General features: G+C 47.2%; 1 protein-coding gene across 3 annotated transcripts in view; it reads right to left on the bottom strand.

Annotated features, from left to right (window-relative positions):
* Positions 1-711: 711 nt before the first annotated feature.
* Positions 712-17245, bottom strand: part of IRAK1 (interleukin 1 receptor associated kinase 1) — a 956043-nt gene continuing 939509 nt past the window's right edge. For all 3 annotated transcript variants that reach the window (XM_069645435.1, XM_069645436.1, XM_069645437.1), the window contains exon 14: positions 712-1198. In XM_069645435.1, coding sequence (XP_069501536.1) covers positions 1095-1198 — 104 coding nt within the window. In that variant the 3' untranslated portion in view covers positions 712-1094. The remainder of the gene's footprint in view (positions 1199-17245) is intronic.

The following is a 17245-nucleotide window of genomic DNA, read 5'->3' as shown; positions in this document are numbered from 1 at the left end:
ACGGATCCACCCATGCGGTCGTTTAGTTACTTTGGACCAATAACTATAAGGAGGTTTATGGAAAGCATTTGAATCTAAAACTAGAAAGAACATGCACAAGAACTTTCCCCACCTAGTAATGAGACAAATCTCCTGGGCTGCTCTTGTATGGATAACATTGAGGACACAGTTTGAAGGGGTTAGGCTTAAAAAATATATATATTTTCCCCTCCGAATTGCAATGTATTGCAGTGCGACTTAGATCAGCCTGCACGAAACCAACTAACAGTTGCCATCTTTGCCATGATTCTTCAAAAAAAGATTAGCAGCAGACATCACTTTGTACCAGATTAGATTGAAAGATTCCTCAAATGCATCTCAAAGGTTGAAGCAATATTACACTATATATGGTACAGGAAAGAACAGAAAATAGGACGAATTACAATGTTCTCTGTGGAAACTCAGAGGAAACTGGCTCCACCTTGGAAATTGAGAGACGAGAGGAAAGGAATACCAGAACAGTATACTATGACAGACCACAAACATGCCAAATTAGCAAATAAACACACACAGACATGAAAAGGTATCCATCTTGAGCATAGACTTACGTGATGCTAGACAGGTCTTGTGCACTGTACAATAGCCAGGTGAGTTAAACCAGCATAAGAAGTGAACAACACACAGAAATGACTGTTCCCCCAAAAGTCATAGTCAAAAATTGTCAGACTCCTGTAAGATTAGCATTTTATTGCAGATTGTTTTTTTAAAAAACAAAATGGGAGTCAAAATTGTTCTAGTATAAAGACCTGCGAGTTAGACATTGGTGGTAAAATTGTTAATGAAAAACTAAAATACAGCTGTATGGTCTGGTAAGAGATTAGCCCATCTTGATCAAGCGTCCATACACTTGCAGGTGTGTGCAATAGCCTTGGTCTGGCGATGCTTGAAAGGCCCTCGCTCTGGTGACATTGTTAAAGCCTCATTTAAGTAACCTCGAGAGCCTCAGTTTGGTGGCGATGTTAAAAAGCCTCAATTAGGCTTCATAGTCTGGTGGAACAGTCTCCTTCGGGTAATGTTCCCAACACTGGTTGGAAGTCTTTAGGTGTCCTTGCACATTAATGAGAACTTTTTCTTCCATTCCCCTCCAAGTGAGGCCCAGGCAGATAGAAACTGTGGTCTTCACATTCCTCTGGGGTCTGGCTAGGCAATTTTGGAAGTCCTGAGGGCAGAAACACATACACAGACAATTAACCTTGATGAACGAACAGATCTTGATTTCAAAGTGATCAGAAATGTAGGGTCACAGTCCGTGCTAAAGATAACGGGCATTCAAACTTTCAAAATAGCCATGACACTACTTTCCTGTGTGTAACTTTCAGGCTGTAGATTCAGGCCATATAAACAAACGGGGTGAAGGTGACGAAAAACAGAGATCGCCAGGAGCGAGGGGAGAAGAAGAACGGAACACACAAAATACAATATTCTGTCCATCACACAGGTAGCTGGAGAACAAGAGACGCAGAAGTATAGGGGCGGCCACTAAGCCATTCACAGAGTGGCTAAAAGGGGCTACCCATCACACGTGCTACTGCCAAGACTTCACTTCCGGAGGTGAGCGCAGCGCGTGAGCAAGTCAGTGCATACGTGTGTTTTACTTGCAAGACCAGGCAACTGAACCATCGGCTTAATGCTTCAAAACGCTTCCGCATCTTTAAGCCCCCAGGTGTCAAGTGTTCAAAGACTTGTGGATAGAGGTGTTAAGGACTCCATTGCTCTACTACAGTACTTTGCACAAACCGCTTACTCGATTAATTCAAAAGCTTTGTTACACTTCATGTACATCCCTTAAACAGGCGTACTCGTGTAATTCACAGTCATAAGCCATGGCATTGGCGTTTCTAGAGCAAAGGGATGTTTCCTGTCTTGAGTGGAATTGGGTCTGTCGCTGTGCACTTCGAGAAATTAAAGAAACGCAATGGGTTTTGACATTGCCAGAAGTTTGCATATCAAGGCGAAATAGGCACATTTCGTTAAATTGGCTTTGCATAACCACCCAAATTGGGACACAGGACGAATGACATTTGCCTTACATAAAATCAACACACACAAAATAGAGGATATTTTCTTCTAATAGTGTTTTTGAAAACGTTAAAAGGTGTGCATGTTTTAAACTCTAAGAATCAATACAAATGTTTCCCATGGAACTTCCAGTATCGAAATGGAACATTTCACCTTTAGTTTGTTATTTTTCACCAGGTTACATAGTGCAGTTAAGTGTCCGGCCTGCAAACACCGTGGTTCGAGCTTTAATTCCTAAATTCAAAGAGGACATTCAATGTTTCTCATTTTATCAGGGGGGACTGTGTCCACACTCTGAAAAAAGTGGCTGGACTCTGTCCACCCGCGTGGACTCTCGACTTGAGCACTGGAAATGCTCCTCGGTCACATTCCAAAAGGTACCCACTAGAAAGCCCGTCTCTGCAACGCACGTTTACTCTCTATAAGGGATGATCATTTTAGGTTTTAAATGATAAACAATCAGTCCCTTCAGTTTAGGTTTGGAATTGCAAGTAAATAGATTACACTTAATTCAAGAACTGCACGATAGTGTGGCAAAGGTCATCTTTATATACATTTAGCTGTTGGTTACAATAGTGCCAACCCATGGTAAAAGGCAGGCTTCTTGGCGGAGTGTACTCGGCAGTTTCTAGATAACATAGCACCCAGGGCCAACCACTAGAATGTGACCTTCATACTGCACACCCTGCACTGCAATCCATCCCCAAAATAATATCAATGCAATAGAAAGAAAAGCTACTTTTTAACTTGTAATTTACATTTTCAAAAATAAGTAGAGAAGGTAAAGGAGGCAATATTGAAAAAAGAATTCCCTTACATTACCTCATGTATACATGTACTATCTAAAGCAGGCTCTCCTTGATGTCGAAGCTGTAAAAGTGTGTATTGCTGCTGCGTAATCTACTTTTGCGCACAGTAAAATGTACAACTAGAGCAAATAACTTCCTCTTCAGTCATACAAAACTATAAATGTTTCTTATCAGATTGAACTCACTGAAACTTCTCTCAACACTCAGACGTGTGACCAAGATTCTCAGTGACACCCATTTGTAAACCCTTTTTTTGTATGAAAAAAAGAAAGCGTTTTCTCCATTTGCAAGCCATAGTTGTTGGATTTGACAATAGCTAAACCACGAGTAAGCCTTTTTTATTAGCACATGGATATCGCAATTGACCTCCCGTCAATCAGAATGTTTAGAGTGTAGTCAATAATTACTAATATTCAGAAAATGCTTTCACTTTCTTATAGATAAACAGTTTACTTTTACATGAAGCTTAATGCAAGCTCATGTTTATCTTATGAAGACATCATGTTATTTAAATACTTAAGCAATAAACCCCTCGCCGCAGGGCCATTACCGAGTCAGGTAATGCCCTGGGGGCCCTAGCGAGGGCCCTAACGAAGGCCCTGGGACATTACCTGATTCGGTAATGGCCCTGTGGCGAGGGCTTATTGCTATTAGTACCTTGGCCCGCAAGACCGGTGTACTAATCGCATTCTTTTCTGGTTACAAAACGCGGCAGCGTTTCGGAACCGAAAAAAAAAAAGAAAAATGCTTACAAAAATGGATGCCGGGAACAGAAAACTGAGTACAGAGTCCGTTTTCCCCTTCCATGGCGGCCATCGGGAGCGGACGTGCTGGGGACAGAAGTGTTCCCAGCGCGTTCGCTCTTCGAAAACAAAAGAAAAAGAAGGTAAGTGTGGTTGGGTGGGTGGGGAGGTGATTGTTTGGGGGATTGTGGGTGGGGAAAACACTTACCTGAATCCCCGGCGGGGGAGGATGGCAGCCTACAGCCCTGCGGAGGATCGGGGCTTACCGTGCTCCGAGCTCTTCACTGGCTGAGGGGCTGTCACCCACCCACCCCCCGCCGGGGATGTGAAAGAAGCTAAAGCTTTGAGGGATTCTGCGCGGGGAATGGACCGGGCAAGGGCCAATCAGATTGTTTGTAACATTCTGATTGACCCTCGCCGTTTACTTTACTTTTATAGCACAATTTTACTTCGCCACAAAAACATCTATTGTGTTAATAGCCTTACAGACCTCAGGAGGGGTCATTATTGTGTGGAAAAATGGGTATCAGGTAATATTGCTATAAAGTTGTCATATATAGTCGCCGGGAAACGGTATAGGTGACATTTATGGGGAAAATATATGGGGTAAATGGGAGCAGGGGTAGCAGGGTTGTCTGCCGCTCCCTTTAAAAAAAATACGGGGTTTGCAGGCGTGTCCCCTGCAGGTTCCATATGGCAATAGCGCTGCAAAAAACGGCGCCATTGTTGTATGGCGACATTTGTGCGGGGATCATATCACATGGAACCGAAAAATGCCCCTTCTCCTTTATTGCTGGGCCATTAGCAACCAACTCGTTGCTTCTCCAAGCAACGAGTTGGTGGTAGATTTTTTTCTTCTTCTGGGGCTTCCCTCTGGAACATCCTCCCTGCCTCTCTGAAACTTGAGAACCATCTCCCTTTCCGGAAGTACCACAAGACCTTACTCTTTGCTTCTGCTTTCTCTCCTCCTCTCCCCTGCTGATCGCCTGGCTGATATGGAAACTGCACTGGTCACCTGGCCACCCTCCGATCTCGAGCCCAGGTCCCCTCCCCACCAGTTGCACACCTGCACTGCACCCCTCGCAGCCCATGCACTTGGGGACTGTTTCTGTATACCTACAAGCTCTTACCAGCACTTCACACCGGATGACTGCACTTACCCTTGCACTTGCCACCAGCTGGCCGCACTTTTATTTATTGTCTTATTTATTTTACTGTTAACCTATGTACTGCACTGACCCCTCATTCCCCCTGCAGTCCCCACCCCTCCCTGCACTTGCACAATCTCTAGGTCACCTGGCCTAGTAAGATCGTTGTTCGTCTTCCCTCTGTTCCCCCTCCCTTGCCTTGTTGCACCTCGAAACACTTGTGTATAGGCGTGTTATAAATGCCCTATCATATCATTATCCCGCAATGACTCCTACCTCAATTTAGAAGCCTATAATAGCGCATATCATGCAAACTAAATTTTTCTCTGGTGACTACAATTTTGGCTACTAAGGCAAAGTGAGAAGTAATGATTTGATCAGGATCCCGCAATGGTGAAACGGGGATCAAGCGCAGTCTGCAATTTAAGCACTTTACTTTAAAATATTTGTAATGCGCAAACCATGGACCGTTGGGCTTCAGGGCACAGACAAAACATTAAAACAAAAACAGAGATCACAACTAGAGAATCACTCTCAACCGGAGCGGCCAAAAAATATCAAACATCCTTGTTTTCAATTTTCTCTTAAAAGGGATCCATCTTTTTCTGACATCTGAGATCTAAAGGTAACATGTTCCATGCTTTTGGGGCTATAATGTGGAAGGCTCCCTTTTCGACCTTCTTGGTCCCACATCTGGGAAGCATCAGGTAATTCTGGTTGCTGGATTTGAGAGATCTACTGTTCACTTTTTCAGAGAGGAGATCTTGCAGATACGAGGGCATTAGGCCCTGTCTACATTTGAAGTAGACGAAAGAGAAAGCGTGCCTCCACAGGGAGCCAGTGCAATGCTCGTCAAGTAGCCGATACATGGTCACAAGATAGTCCCACGACCACTCTGACTGCACCGTTTTGTACCACCTGTCTGTTGGTATCAGTTTTGCTAAGCCCAACTGAAAAAGCTACTGAAATAATCTATTTTAGAAACGATCATTGCTCTAGCAATTTGTTAGGTTTGCTAGTTTTCATTGTTATTAAATTACGGTATTACTGTGTTCCATTGACGCGTACACATTCTGAGAATCCCCGAACAGCAGGATTCCTTCAGAATGTGTACGTACATTGCTATGTTTTGAAAATGCGAGCAGTTAACTCAAGCATCAGCAAGCTTGAGGTGCGTCTGCTGCCTGTGGTTACTTTTACTTAAATAAACCTCTGTATCTTATATTGGCGTCGTGCATCTTTCAACATTGGGCACGAGGATCATTCCGAGAATCACCCGTGACCTGCTATGTTTGTCGGCCCACCTTCGGTATCGGCGTGAAGTACGTCGCATTCCTCCCAAGAGGCTGCGGAGCAGACCAAAGTGAAGCGGCCCCCGCGCTTCACAAGCGCCGCTCCTCCCTGCTGGTGGGAGTTCAGAGGGGCGCAGCACAGCTGACTCAGGCCACCAGTCTTCGCACACCAGGCAGCAGGTGCCGCGGCCCAGCCTCTCAGGTCAGAGTGGGGTGCCGCGATTGGTTGGGTGGAGGCCCCATCATTGCGCTTGTGCTCGCGCACACATTTAGGAAGCCCAGCCCCTCCCCTCTCATTTCGCAATCTGTGGGTGGGCCCTGCCGTTAGGCCTCGAGGCCATATTTACTTTTGACATTGTTGCTTAGCAACCCACGGCCTACCCAGCCATGGCAGACCTGAAAGAATAACACTGGCTTATTGTGATGCAACAGAGGCTCGTTCAAGCTACTGTGTTGACTAGCAATTTGCATCCCCTGCTCAACTAAGGCAGAATCAGGACATTCCATGCAGGCCATTGTGATGCAACTAAAGGACTTCTGAAAGCACGTTCTATTTGAAACCTGGAAGAAGGTTTTTATCGATGCTGATGCCTCGTGAAGTCATAACAATTAACCATTATGAAATTAATGAAGTTGTCAAGGCTTCATCTACTGACCTAACTAAGCATCTCTGAGCCCTTTAGCACATCCACAGTCACCACATTTCTGTTGAACACTGTATAACCAGGAACCTTCTTCTGAAATTGACATTATGGCAGCGGCAATCCCACCACCTGCGACATTCCTTTCTGAGCCTGGCAGGCCTCCTGTAAGATGGGACAGATGAGTCAAAATGTTTGAAAACTACATTATAGCCATTGGGGGTGACAGGTATAGTTCTGCTAGAAAAAAAGCACTCCTCCTACACAATTTAGTGCTTGAAGGGCGCATAGTGTTCAATGGTCTCACGCATGGCGTGGAGGAAGGCGCTGGAGATGCTGATGAATATATAGTAGCTTTAAAAAAGATTGAAGATCACTTCGAGCCCAAGAAGAACACGACGTTCGAGAGGCACAAGTTCTTTCAACGAACACAAGACAGCGCAGAACCAGTAGAATCGTGTGTGGCATCCCTGAGGACACTGAGCCACACCTGTGACTTCGGAAATCTCACTGACTCGCTTATCAGGGATCAATTAGTGCGCTGCACCAACAGTCCCAGGGTGCAGGAAAAGTTACTCGCCAAGGATGTATCATTGGAGCAGGCGGTAGAATTGACATGCAGTATCGAGCAAACTTCTCAGTACATGAAAGCTATGAAGATTGATAAACCGTCATTGCACAGTGCAGCACAGGGTGTGTGTGCAGTCATGCCAAAAAGGAGGACAACGACCAGAAAGGAGTGGTGGAATCAGAAGTGCTCTAGATGTGGGAACTCAAGGCACTCAGCAAACTTTCCCACCTGCCCCGCAAGAGTCGCAGAATGTTACAGATGCAAACGTAAGGGCCATTTTGCGAATGCGTGTAAAGACTCATCTGTAAACTCGGTGGAACAAAGAGACACCGAATATCAAGTTATCACACAGCCTTTTCAAAGGATGCCAGATGAGCCACCTGTTCAGGAGGAGAACATGAGACATGTATTTCAAATCAATGCTGTGTCCGGTGAGTCCAAAGGACCAATTGATCATTTCATGATTGATGGGAGTCGGATCGAAATGAAAGTAGATTCGTGTTCACCTTGACTATAATATCGGAAGACACCTTCAGAAATGTCCTGGGCAAGACTTCTGATCTTCTTGTTCCCGCTGGAGTCCAACCATGTGGTTATGGGGATTCGGACATTACATTGACTGACTGAATTCCATGGCACAGTATCGTACAAAGGAAGAGAGTGTTCCGCAAAAATAGTGATTGCGAAGAAAGGGGCATCGCTCCTAGGTTGGAAGGAACAAGGACAGCTGGATATCCGCATTCAAGCCAATGCTGCAGAGCCTGTAACAATTGCAGAAATCGAAGACAGATGGTCTTAAGAGTTTCCCGAGGTCTTCACTTCCAATCTGGGAAAGCTGAACAATTTTGAGCACAACATAAAACTTAAGCCGAATTCACAACCGGTAGTACACAAAGTAAGACCTGTTCCACTTAAACTACGCCAACAACTTTGTGAGGAACTTGAAAGTCGAGTTCAAAAAGGAGTAAATGAGCGCGTTGATGGAACTGAATGGCTCTCCCCTGTTCTGGTCACGAAAAGCAATGGAAGTTTGAGACTGTGTGTCGACCTTAGGGACCTCAATAAGAACATTTTCATTGAAAGGCACCCGCTAGCCATAATTTCAGAGACACTGGCTACGCTGGGGGAACCCAGTTGGTTTTCAGTAATAGACCTCTCTGCGGCTTACCACCAAGTGCCACTATCGGATAAGTGTCAACATGTAACTGCATTTGTCACCCCAGAAGGCACGTTTAAGTATGTGCGCATGCCTTTTGGGTTGGCATCGGCTGCCTCAGTGTTTCAGCGAGTCATGGGGGAAGTACTCAAGGATCTTAATGTCACTGTATTTCAGGACGATATTTTGATTTATGCAAGCTCAGAGTGTGACCACGATGTAGCATTGAGGAATGTATTGCAGAGATTGAAATTGTCAGGGCTTACTGTGCAAAGAGAGAAGTGTTGCATTGGCCTCAGAGAAGTTGAGTACTTCAGACACAAGGTGTCCGGTCAAGGGATATCACCTAAAACCAATCTAGTGAAAAATATTTGTGGAGTACCACCGCCTACCGATAAAGATCAACTCTGATCCTTTATGGGTATGGCAGAGTTCTACCATAAGTTTGTAGAAAAGTTTGCCACTATCTCAGCACCCCTAAGGAATTTGTTGAAAAAGGGAGTACGTTTCAAATGGTCTCCTGAGTGCCAGGAAGCATTTTCTGCGATAAAAGAAGGCATCTCAGGGGCACCGTCACTGGGAGGTTTTGTGGGCGGTAGGAAGACAATTCTCACAGTTGATGCCAGTTTAATTGGTCTAGGAGCCTCACTGCACCAAGTGGACTCAGGTAAAGAATATCATGTGATTGCTTTCGCTTCCAGGCCTCTAAGAGGAGCTGAACGTAATTACTCAGTAATAGAGAGGGAAGCTTTGGCGGTATACTGGGCCATTTTACACTTCAAATTTGTTCTTTGGGGGCAAGAGTTTCTGATAAAGTCAGACCATAAACCGTTAGTACAGCTTTTGAGCAGGTGTGACTGGGCAAAGGGTTCTCCCAGTATTGCTAGATGGATGGTGGGATTGCAAGGTTATAATTTTAAAATCATTCACATTCCAGGGAAAGAAAATGTAGTGGCTGATTGCCTGTCTCGAATGCCAATTGAACATAATGAGGACACATCAGATTAGTCAAGGAAGAAGACATGACTATTTCAGATATGACAGCAGTTGCAGTGGGAAAAGAGGAATGGCTTGAGGCGGATGCATGTGACACCTCACTCACCAGGGTGAAAGAGTAGACAATTAATGGCTGGCCTAGTAGGAATGCATTGGATAGAAATGTTGATAGTATGTATGAGGTCAAACAAGAGTTAAGTTTGCCTGAAGATGGAATGAAACTCAGAAGGGGGTCCAAAATTATTCCTCCCTTAAACATCAGCGTCCGTTTGGTAGAGCTAGCCCATCAAGGTCATCTAGGGATGAATTGTACCAAAAGATTGTTAAGACAATCATATTGGTGGCCAGATATGGACAGTATGGTGGAGAAGGTGGTGTGTGATTGCAATGAATGTGAAAGAGCGGACAAAGGGAAATTTGTCAGAGAGGTGCCTCTCAGCCCTGTTCAGGTTCCATGTGAACCCTGGAAAAAACTAGCTGTTGACATAATTGGCCCTATACAGGGTTTGGGTGATGGTTTTAGATTTATGGTGGTATTAGTAGATTATCACACTAAATGGTTAGAGTGAAAAGCTCTAAGAGAGGCCACCACACAAGAAATGGTCACATTTTTTGAGGAAGTGTTCCATAGAGCAGGTTTTCCCACAGAGATAATAACAGACGATGGGGTGCAGTTATGCTTGCAAAGATGAAAGAATTCTTGGTCCGATATGGGAGCAAACACTTGAGAAATGCTCTGTACCATCCCAGGGCGAATGGATTAGTGGAGAGGGCTAATAGATTTATCAAGGGGGGTGGGGGGGTATTCAACTGGCACTCAATTCAGGTCTCGAATGGTCAGAGATCTTGAAGGAAGTGGTATGGAACTATCGAATCACTCCACATTCCATAACTAAAGTGTCACCATTTGTTTCTTTAAAAGGTAGGCAGCCAGCTACCAGACTGTGTCCAGGATGGCTAGAGGCATCTGGTTGTGTGGAAGTAAACAGACAAACAATAATTAACTTGATTCATGATGCTCAGAATGTGTACAAACAAAGATTCAACTCCAATTTTAAAGTTAAAGATGTGATGTTGTCGGTAGGGGATTCAGTGCTAATAAAGAATCCCCGTTTTGGGGTAAAGTGTACAGAAAGCAAATTTTTAGGCCCTAAGAGAGTGGAAGCTATAAGAGGAAGTGTGGTCATTCTCAAAGGGGGCGAGTGTTGGTCGAAGTCTAGAGTGGTCAAGTGTACATCAAATGTCAATAGAGAAAACATAATGGTGAATCCAACGGTGGAGAACACTGTAAAAGAGCAAAGAAACTGCCTGATCGATTTAAAGACTATTATCTTGAATAGTTTAGTAAAATGTTTTCCCATGTGGAAGGAGGGAGGTGTGTTAAGTTTGTTAGTTTTCATTGTTATCGAATTACGGTATTACTGTGTTCCATTGACGCGTAAACATTCCGAGAATGCCCGAACAGCAGGATTCCTTCAGAATGTGTACGTACATTGCTATGTTTTGAAAATGCAAGCAGTTAACTCGAGCATCAGCAAGCTTGAGGTGCGTCTGCTCCCTGTGGTTACTTTTACTTAAATAAACCTCTGTTTATCTTATATTGGCGTCGTGCATCTTTCAACACAATTGTCTCAGCGTTGGCCTGTGAAATAAAAGGTCTAAGATGAGCCAAGAGCTTGATGTAATAGGCTGCAGCTTAAACAAGGCTCCCAACATGGGCTTTCGTATTGAGCTGCTGGTCAACGACCACACCCAAAGTTTTAACTTTCTTTTGGGGGGTTATCTTGACCTCTCCAAGTTGAAAACTATTATAGGAAGGACCAAGCTTGGCCAGCATCGATTGAGCACCGACAATCAGCAACTCAGTTGTTTCCCTATTCAGTCCCAAGTACCAGTCCACACAATCCAATTCTCAACAGAAGTATAAACTCTGTTTAGTTCATCCTCATGCTGGGAGTGAGTACCAACAATGGGGACGAGACACTGTGTGTCGTCCGCATAGTTGGTAAAGATCACCACCTCCTGCTCCAGAAGGGCAAAAATGGGGCCATGAAAATATTATATAAGCAGGGGGATATACAAGCGCCCTGCGGAACACCGTATTTAACCGTGACCGTCTGGGCTTCTGCTGCCTCATAAAAAACTCTGCTCTCTGTTGTCCAAGAATGAGGCAGTCCAGCGAACCGCTGCTGGTGAAAAATTGGCTACTTCTTCCAATCTGGCAACCGAAATTGAATGGTCAACCAAGTCAAACGCGGCTGACAGATCTAATGACATCAACATGGAGGGTACACCCTTGTCAACACATTCCAGAAGCCTCAACTTCAACTCCAGAAGTGCGGTCTCTGTTCCATATCCCTGTCCGAAGCCAGATTGGTGACAATTAAGAATGGGAACATTATTCCGATGTTGAGAGATCTGGCCATAGGCAATGTGATCCAGAATTTTCAACAAAAATGGTGTACTCGTTATGGGCCTATAATTGAGAGGCTCCTCGATTGCTAAACCAGTTTTTTTTTAGGATGGGAGTAACCCAGGTCTTTTTCAGGTCAGCTGGGACATGGCCCTCTGTGAGGGAGGTATTCACAAACTTGTAGATGGCATCTAGCAAGATCGGTGGGCAAGATTTGATTATCATAGATGAGCAAGGGTCACCTTTACCTCGGGTTACCTTAAGATGTTCCACTAAGACCGACAGCTCATCCACCATAATTGTGGAGAAATTAAATTGAGGAATAGTCTATGCAGTCGTACATCTAGCGAACAACTCCTTCCTAGTCTTACTGCGAGCCAAGAGAAGATGATATGAACTATATATCAGTTCTAATGCCATTCAATTTTTTTTTAATAGCATCCTGGATTTCCTGACACCAAGCTGCATCTTTAACTAATATGCTGACAGTAGGCCGATTGGTGACTTCTTGTTCTTTTGATTTCTTAAAAAGTTCCTTGACTTCAGATTGGGCATTCAGGATTCTAGAATGAAGACACTATTTATTAGCCTCAATAATCACCAGTTTATATAGCTTGGCAGCACCTTTATATGCTGCCAATGCTCCTAGTAAAAGACTGGACTTCCATCAACAGAACAGTTTAAGGGTAGAGGATTTAAGTTTTTGCAATTCTGGTGAAAACCATGATTTTCTTTTCATACTTTCCTTAGTTTTTCTATATTTAAGAGGTGCAAGAGAATTGGTAATATTAACCAGGTTGAAACGAGTGACTGGGCCATCACTGCTGCAGAATCAATAGGGGAGAAAATAATGGAAGGACATAACTGCGTTTTGATTCTATCCTGTGTAAGCAGCTTTAAGTTTCTTGCCAAAGAGTCTTGTAATCTCCTGCCCTTCAATTTCTTTGGGAAGTCAGCCTGGATGGTAAAATAAACAAAAACATGGTCAGACCATGGGCAGGGAGAAACCTGGAAATCCTTACTTGTGACGTTAATAGTGGTGACCCAGTCTAGGATGTGACCGAGGCAATGAGTCGGCAGACAAATCTTTTGCTCAAATCCAAAGTCTGTTAAGGCCTGCTCCAGGTTAGATGCCAGAGTGTCCGCCTTATGACCTAACCAGTAGTTAAAATCCCCTAAAAGTAAAAAACTAGAATTAGGATTTAAATTGGATAACAAATAATAAGATAGACCCAAAATAAAACAGTCTGTCAGGGAAGGTGGTCTGTAAATTAGAAGAAGATTCAAGGTCGATTTGGCATTGAGAGTGCTTTTCACATGCAAAGACTCAATGCCGTTCATGATTTGTCAACTTTTTTCCCAGATACACAATGCAGATTTGAATATCAATGTCACCCCGCCCTCTCTACCTTTCACTCTATCCTGCAGTATCATAGCATAACCATCTGGAATAGCAAGGTTGAGGGATGGGCCGGCTGCTCTAGACGCCCAGGTTTCATTTAATGCACACACATCAATGTTATTATCTTCTATTTAGGTGCCAACCTCAAGTGCATGTTGAACTAAAGATCTTGTGTTAAGTAAGGAACAAGTTACTTACCTGTAACTGTTGTTCTCCAGCATGGGTCTGGCATGGATTCACATGCTCATGAATATTCCCCGTCGTCAGGCTGGGAATCCTCGGTAAAGAAAAATCAGTATCAGTTTCGTTTCTGATCTGTCTTTCGTAGTAGTAACCAATCGCTGATCTCTGCGTCATACTGACCACAGCCAATGACTGCCATCTCCCTAGGCCCCGCCTCTGGCAGCCATCTTCAGATTTGGTAGCACGTGAAGTGGCAGTATGACCAAGTGAAGAGCCGCAGAGGGGTAGGCGGGAGGGTTCGCATGTGAATCCATGCCAGACCCATGCTGGAGAACAACAGTTACAGGTAAGTAACTTGTTCCTTCTCCAGCATGGGGTCTGGCATGGATTCACATGCTCATGAATATAAGAATACATAGCAGTACACACATGCACAACCACGGGAGGTGGCAAAAGGCGCAACATTAAGCAATACAAAACTCAACATTAAGCATCTCTTACCTCCTCACCAGGCTCCCCTTAAGCGAACAGGTTGCGCAGCACTGCTTGGCCGACCCTGGACTCCTCCCTGGAATCCCGATAGACGCAGTAGAATCTCGTGAAGGTGTGTGTCGACCTCCACGTAGCAGCCCTGCAGATGTCCAGCAGGGGCACACCAGATAGGAACGCCGTAGTAGCAGCGATCGCTCTGGTCGAATGGGCTCTCGGACGGCCCGAGAGCGGTCAGTTAGCCAACCGGTGGCAGTGCAAGATGCAGCCGGAGAGCCATCTGGAAATAGAAGACTTCGAGAAAGCCTTCCCTTGATTCACAGGTCCAAAGTTCACGAATAGCTGTGATGTCCTCCGGAAACTCTTCGTGCGGTCCACGTAGAACTAGCCACATCCAGCGAGTGCAAAGTCCTCTCGGCCGGCGACGAAGGAGACGGGAAGAAAACAGGTAACACCAGGGGCTCGTTAAGATGGAAGTCCGACGGCACCTTGGGCATAAAGGAGGGGTGCGTCTTAAGCCAGACCCCCGAGGCATGGAGTCAAGTACGGTGCTTTGCAGGATAGGGCCTGGATCTCTCCCACTCTTCGTGCGGAGGTAATGGCCACCAGGAATGCAGTCTTCCACGACACAAACTTCATTGGTGCGGAGTGCATCGGCTCGAATGGGGGCCCCATGAGCCTGGTCAGCACCACGTTAAGTTCCCACGCCGGGGCCGGGGCCTTCACCGGCGGGAACGACCGGAACAGTCCTTTCATAAACTCTTACCAGTCGATGGGATCACAGGGACGTCCGTCCTGTGGTTCTGGTATATCTGGAGATCGCCGCCAGATGAATCTTAATGGAGGCATGGTCTAGCCCAGCCTTTGCCAGCGATAGCAGGTACGGCAGCACCTGAGGGGCCGTAATCCATAGGGGGTTGATCTTCTGTGCTCGGCACCAGACAGAGAACCTCTTCCACTTGTGACCGTAACATTTGAGAGTCGAGGAGGCCCTGGCCTTTGCAAGAACCTCTCCGCAGTCTGCCAGTATATCGTACCCTCCAAACTCTAGCGCTGCAGGAGCCAAGCCTGCAGGTTCAGCGACGCCGGGTCGTGGTGGAAGATGGCGCCTCCTCTGGAGAGAAGATCCGCGTCCGCCGACAGCTTGATGGGAGGGGACATTGACAAGTCCAGAAGGTCCGGGAACCAGATCTGCCTCAGCCACGCCGGTGCGACGAGGACCTCTTGAGCTGGTTGATGAGTCGAAGCAGCAACGGCAACGGAGGGAACGCATACAGTTATAGGCCGTCCCAGGGGAACGAGAACGCATCGCCCATGCTTCTCGGCTGGGGAAACCTGCTCGCGAACCTCTGGCACTTCGAGTTCGTCGCTGTTGCGAACAGGTCGATTTGGGGTTTGCCCCATCGTCAGAAGAGTTGATCCACCTGATCCTGGCGCAGTTCCCACTCGTGACACGCACGGAGCTCCCTGCTGAGCGAATCGGCGATGGTGTTTCTTTCTCCTGCCAGGTGGAAGCGAACCAGGAACATTCCCTGGGCGACCGCCCAGTGCCACAGATCCTGTGCCTCCTTGGATAGGGCTGGGGATCTGGTGCCTCCCTGCTTCCGTATATAAAACATTGTCGTGGTGTTGTCCGTGAAGACCCGCACCACCTTGCCCTTGAGCGACGGGAGGAACGATTTGAGAGCCCAGAACACGGCTCGGAGTTCCAGGATGTTGATGTGCAGGAGCTTCTCCTCCGGGAGCCAGAGGACTCTTGCATGGAGATCTCCGGTGTGGGCGCCCCAACCTTCCAGGGAGGCGTCCGTCGTCACTGTCTCCTGGTACGCCGGCGTCTGAAAGTCCTTGCCCGCCGTGAGGTGCACTCGAACGCCCCACCACTGAATCGCCCCCGCCGGAACACCTCGTTGAGGGGGACCCTGTCTTCGAAGGTGCCCATCGCCTGCGTCCAACGGGCGTCGAGAAATTCTTGAAGAGGGCGCATCCGTAGACTGCAGAGGCGCACCAGGTAGATGCAAGAGGACATCATCCCCAGGAGGGACTTGATGGACCACACCCTGGCCACGTCCGTGGCTAGCAGGCGCTGCACTTTGCCCAGAATGGTCTTCGTCCGTTCTTCCGACGGTGCTGCCAGGCGCCTCACTGTATCGAGCTTCGCTCCCAGAAACAGGGCCAACTGCGACGGCACCAGGTGGGACTTTGGGTAATTTATGGCGAATCCCAGGTCTGAGTAGCTGGACGGTCCTCGCAGTGTGTTCGACGGCGAGTTCCCTCGTCCTTGAGCGGATGAGCCAGTCGTCCAGGTAGGGGGTAGACGTGAACACCCTGCAGGCGCAGCCGCGCCGCCACAGGTGCTAGGCACTTGGTAAAGACCCTGGGGGCCGACTTCAATCCGAACGGCAGTGCTCTGAATTGGTAGTGGCGTCCCTGGACGACGAACCTGAGGAACTTTCGGTGACTTTTGAGGATGGGAATGTGGAAGTATGCATCCTCCAGGTCCAACGACGATAGAAAGTCGCCTTCCTCCAGCTGTCCCAGCACATGCTGGAGGGTGACCATCCTGAACTTTTGTGACCTGATGTATTTGTTCAAACGACGAAGGTCCAGGATGTGGCGCCAACCGCCCATCTTCTTCGTGACGAGGAAGTACCTTGAGTACACCCCGGAGCCCCGGAGCCTCTTCGGGACGAGCTCGATGGCGCCTTTCCTGAGCATCGCCTGTACTTCCAACAGCAGTTGCAGGACGTGATTTTCCTTCCTGGCCACAGGTGGAACGTGAGGACACTTCTTCAGGAATTCGATAGTTTCCCCTCTTGCCAGGGTATCCAGCACCCAACGGTCGGTGGAGATGGACCTCCATACGCTGACGAAATTCGTCAGCCGGCCTCCCACCGGGGTGCTTCGGTGGGGGCCCGAGGCCACGGCCGGTTCAGTCCTGCTTAGAGGTGGTGGCCTTGCCGCCCTGGCCACCTTGCCGACGGCGGCGAGGCGCTCCCTGCTTGCCGCGACCCCTGTAGGCCTCCTGAGACGAGGAGCGTGCCGTCTGGCGGTAGGACGAGCCACCGCTGGATCCCTTGGAGGCCCCCTGTCTGCCTCCAGAGCTCCGAAAGGGCCGTCGTTGCTGAAGGGCTCCTAGGGCGCGGGCCGTCTCCATGTCCGTCTTTATGGCTTGGAGGGATTCGTCCACCGCCTTCCCGAACAAGTTGCTGCCGTCGAACGGCATGTCCAACACCCTGGTCTGGAAGTCCTGACGGAAGTCGGTCGCCCGGAGCCAACCCCGTCGTTGTAGGCAAACTCCGTTGCCCAGCTGGCGGAACCCGGTATCGGCAATATCGGTTGCCACC

Source organism: Ambystoma mexicanum, chromosome 2p, assembly GCF_040938575.1.
Source record: "Ambystoma mexicanum isolate Mex_15411 chromosome 2p, UKY_AmexF1_1, whole genome shotgun sequence".
NCBI classification, from domain to species: Eukaryota; Metazoa; Chordata; class Amphibia; order Caudata; family Ambystomatidae; genus Ambystoma; species Ambystoma mexicanum.
The sequence above is the reverse complement of the archived record's forward strand: the minus strand, read 5'-3'. Positions and strand labels throughout refer to the sequence as shown.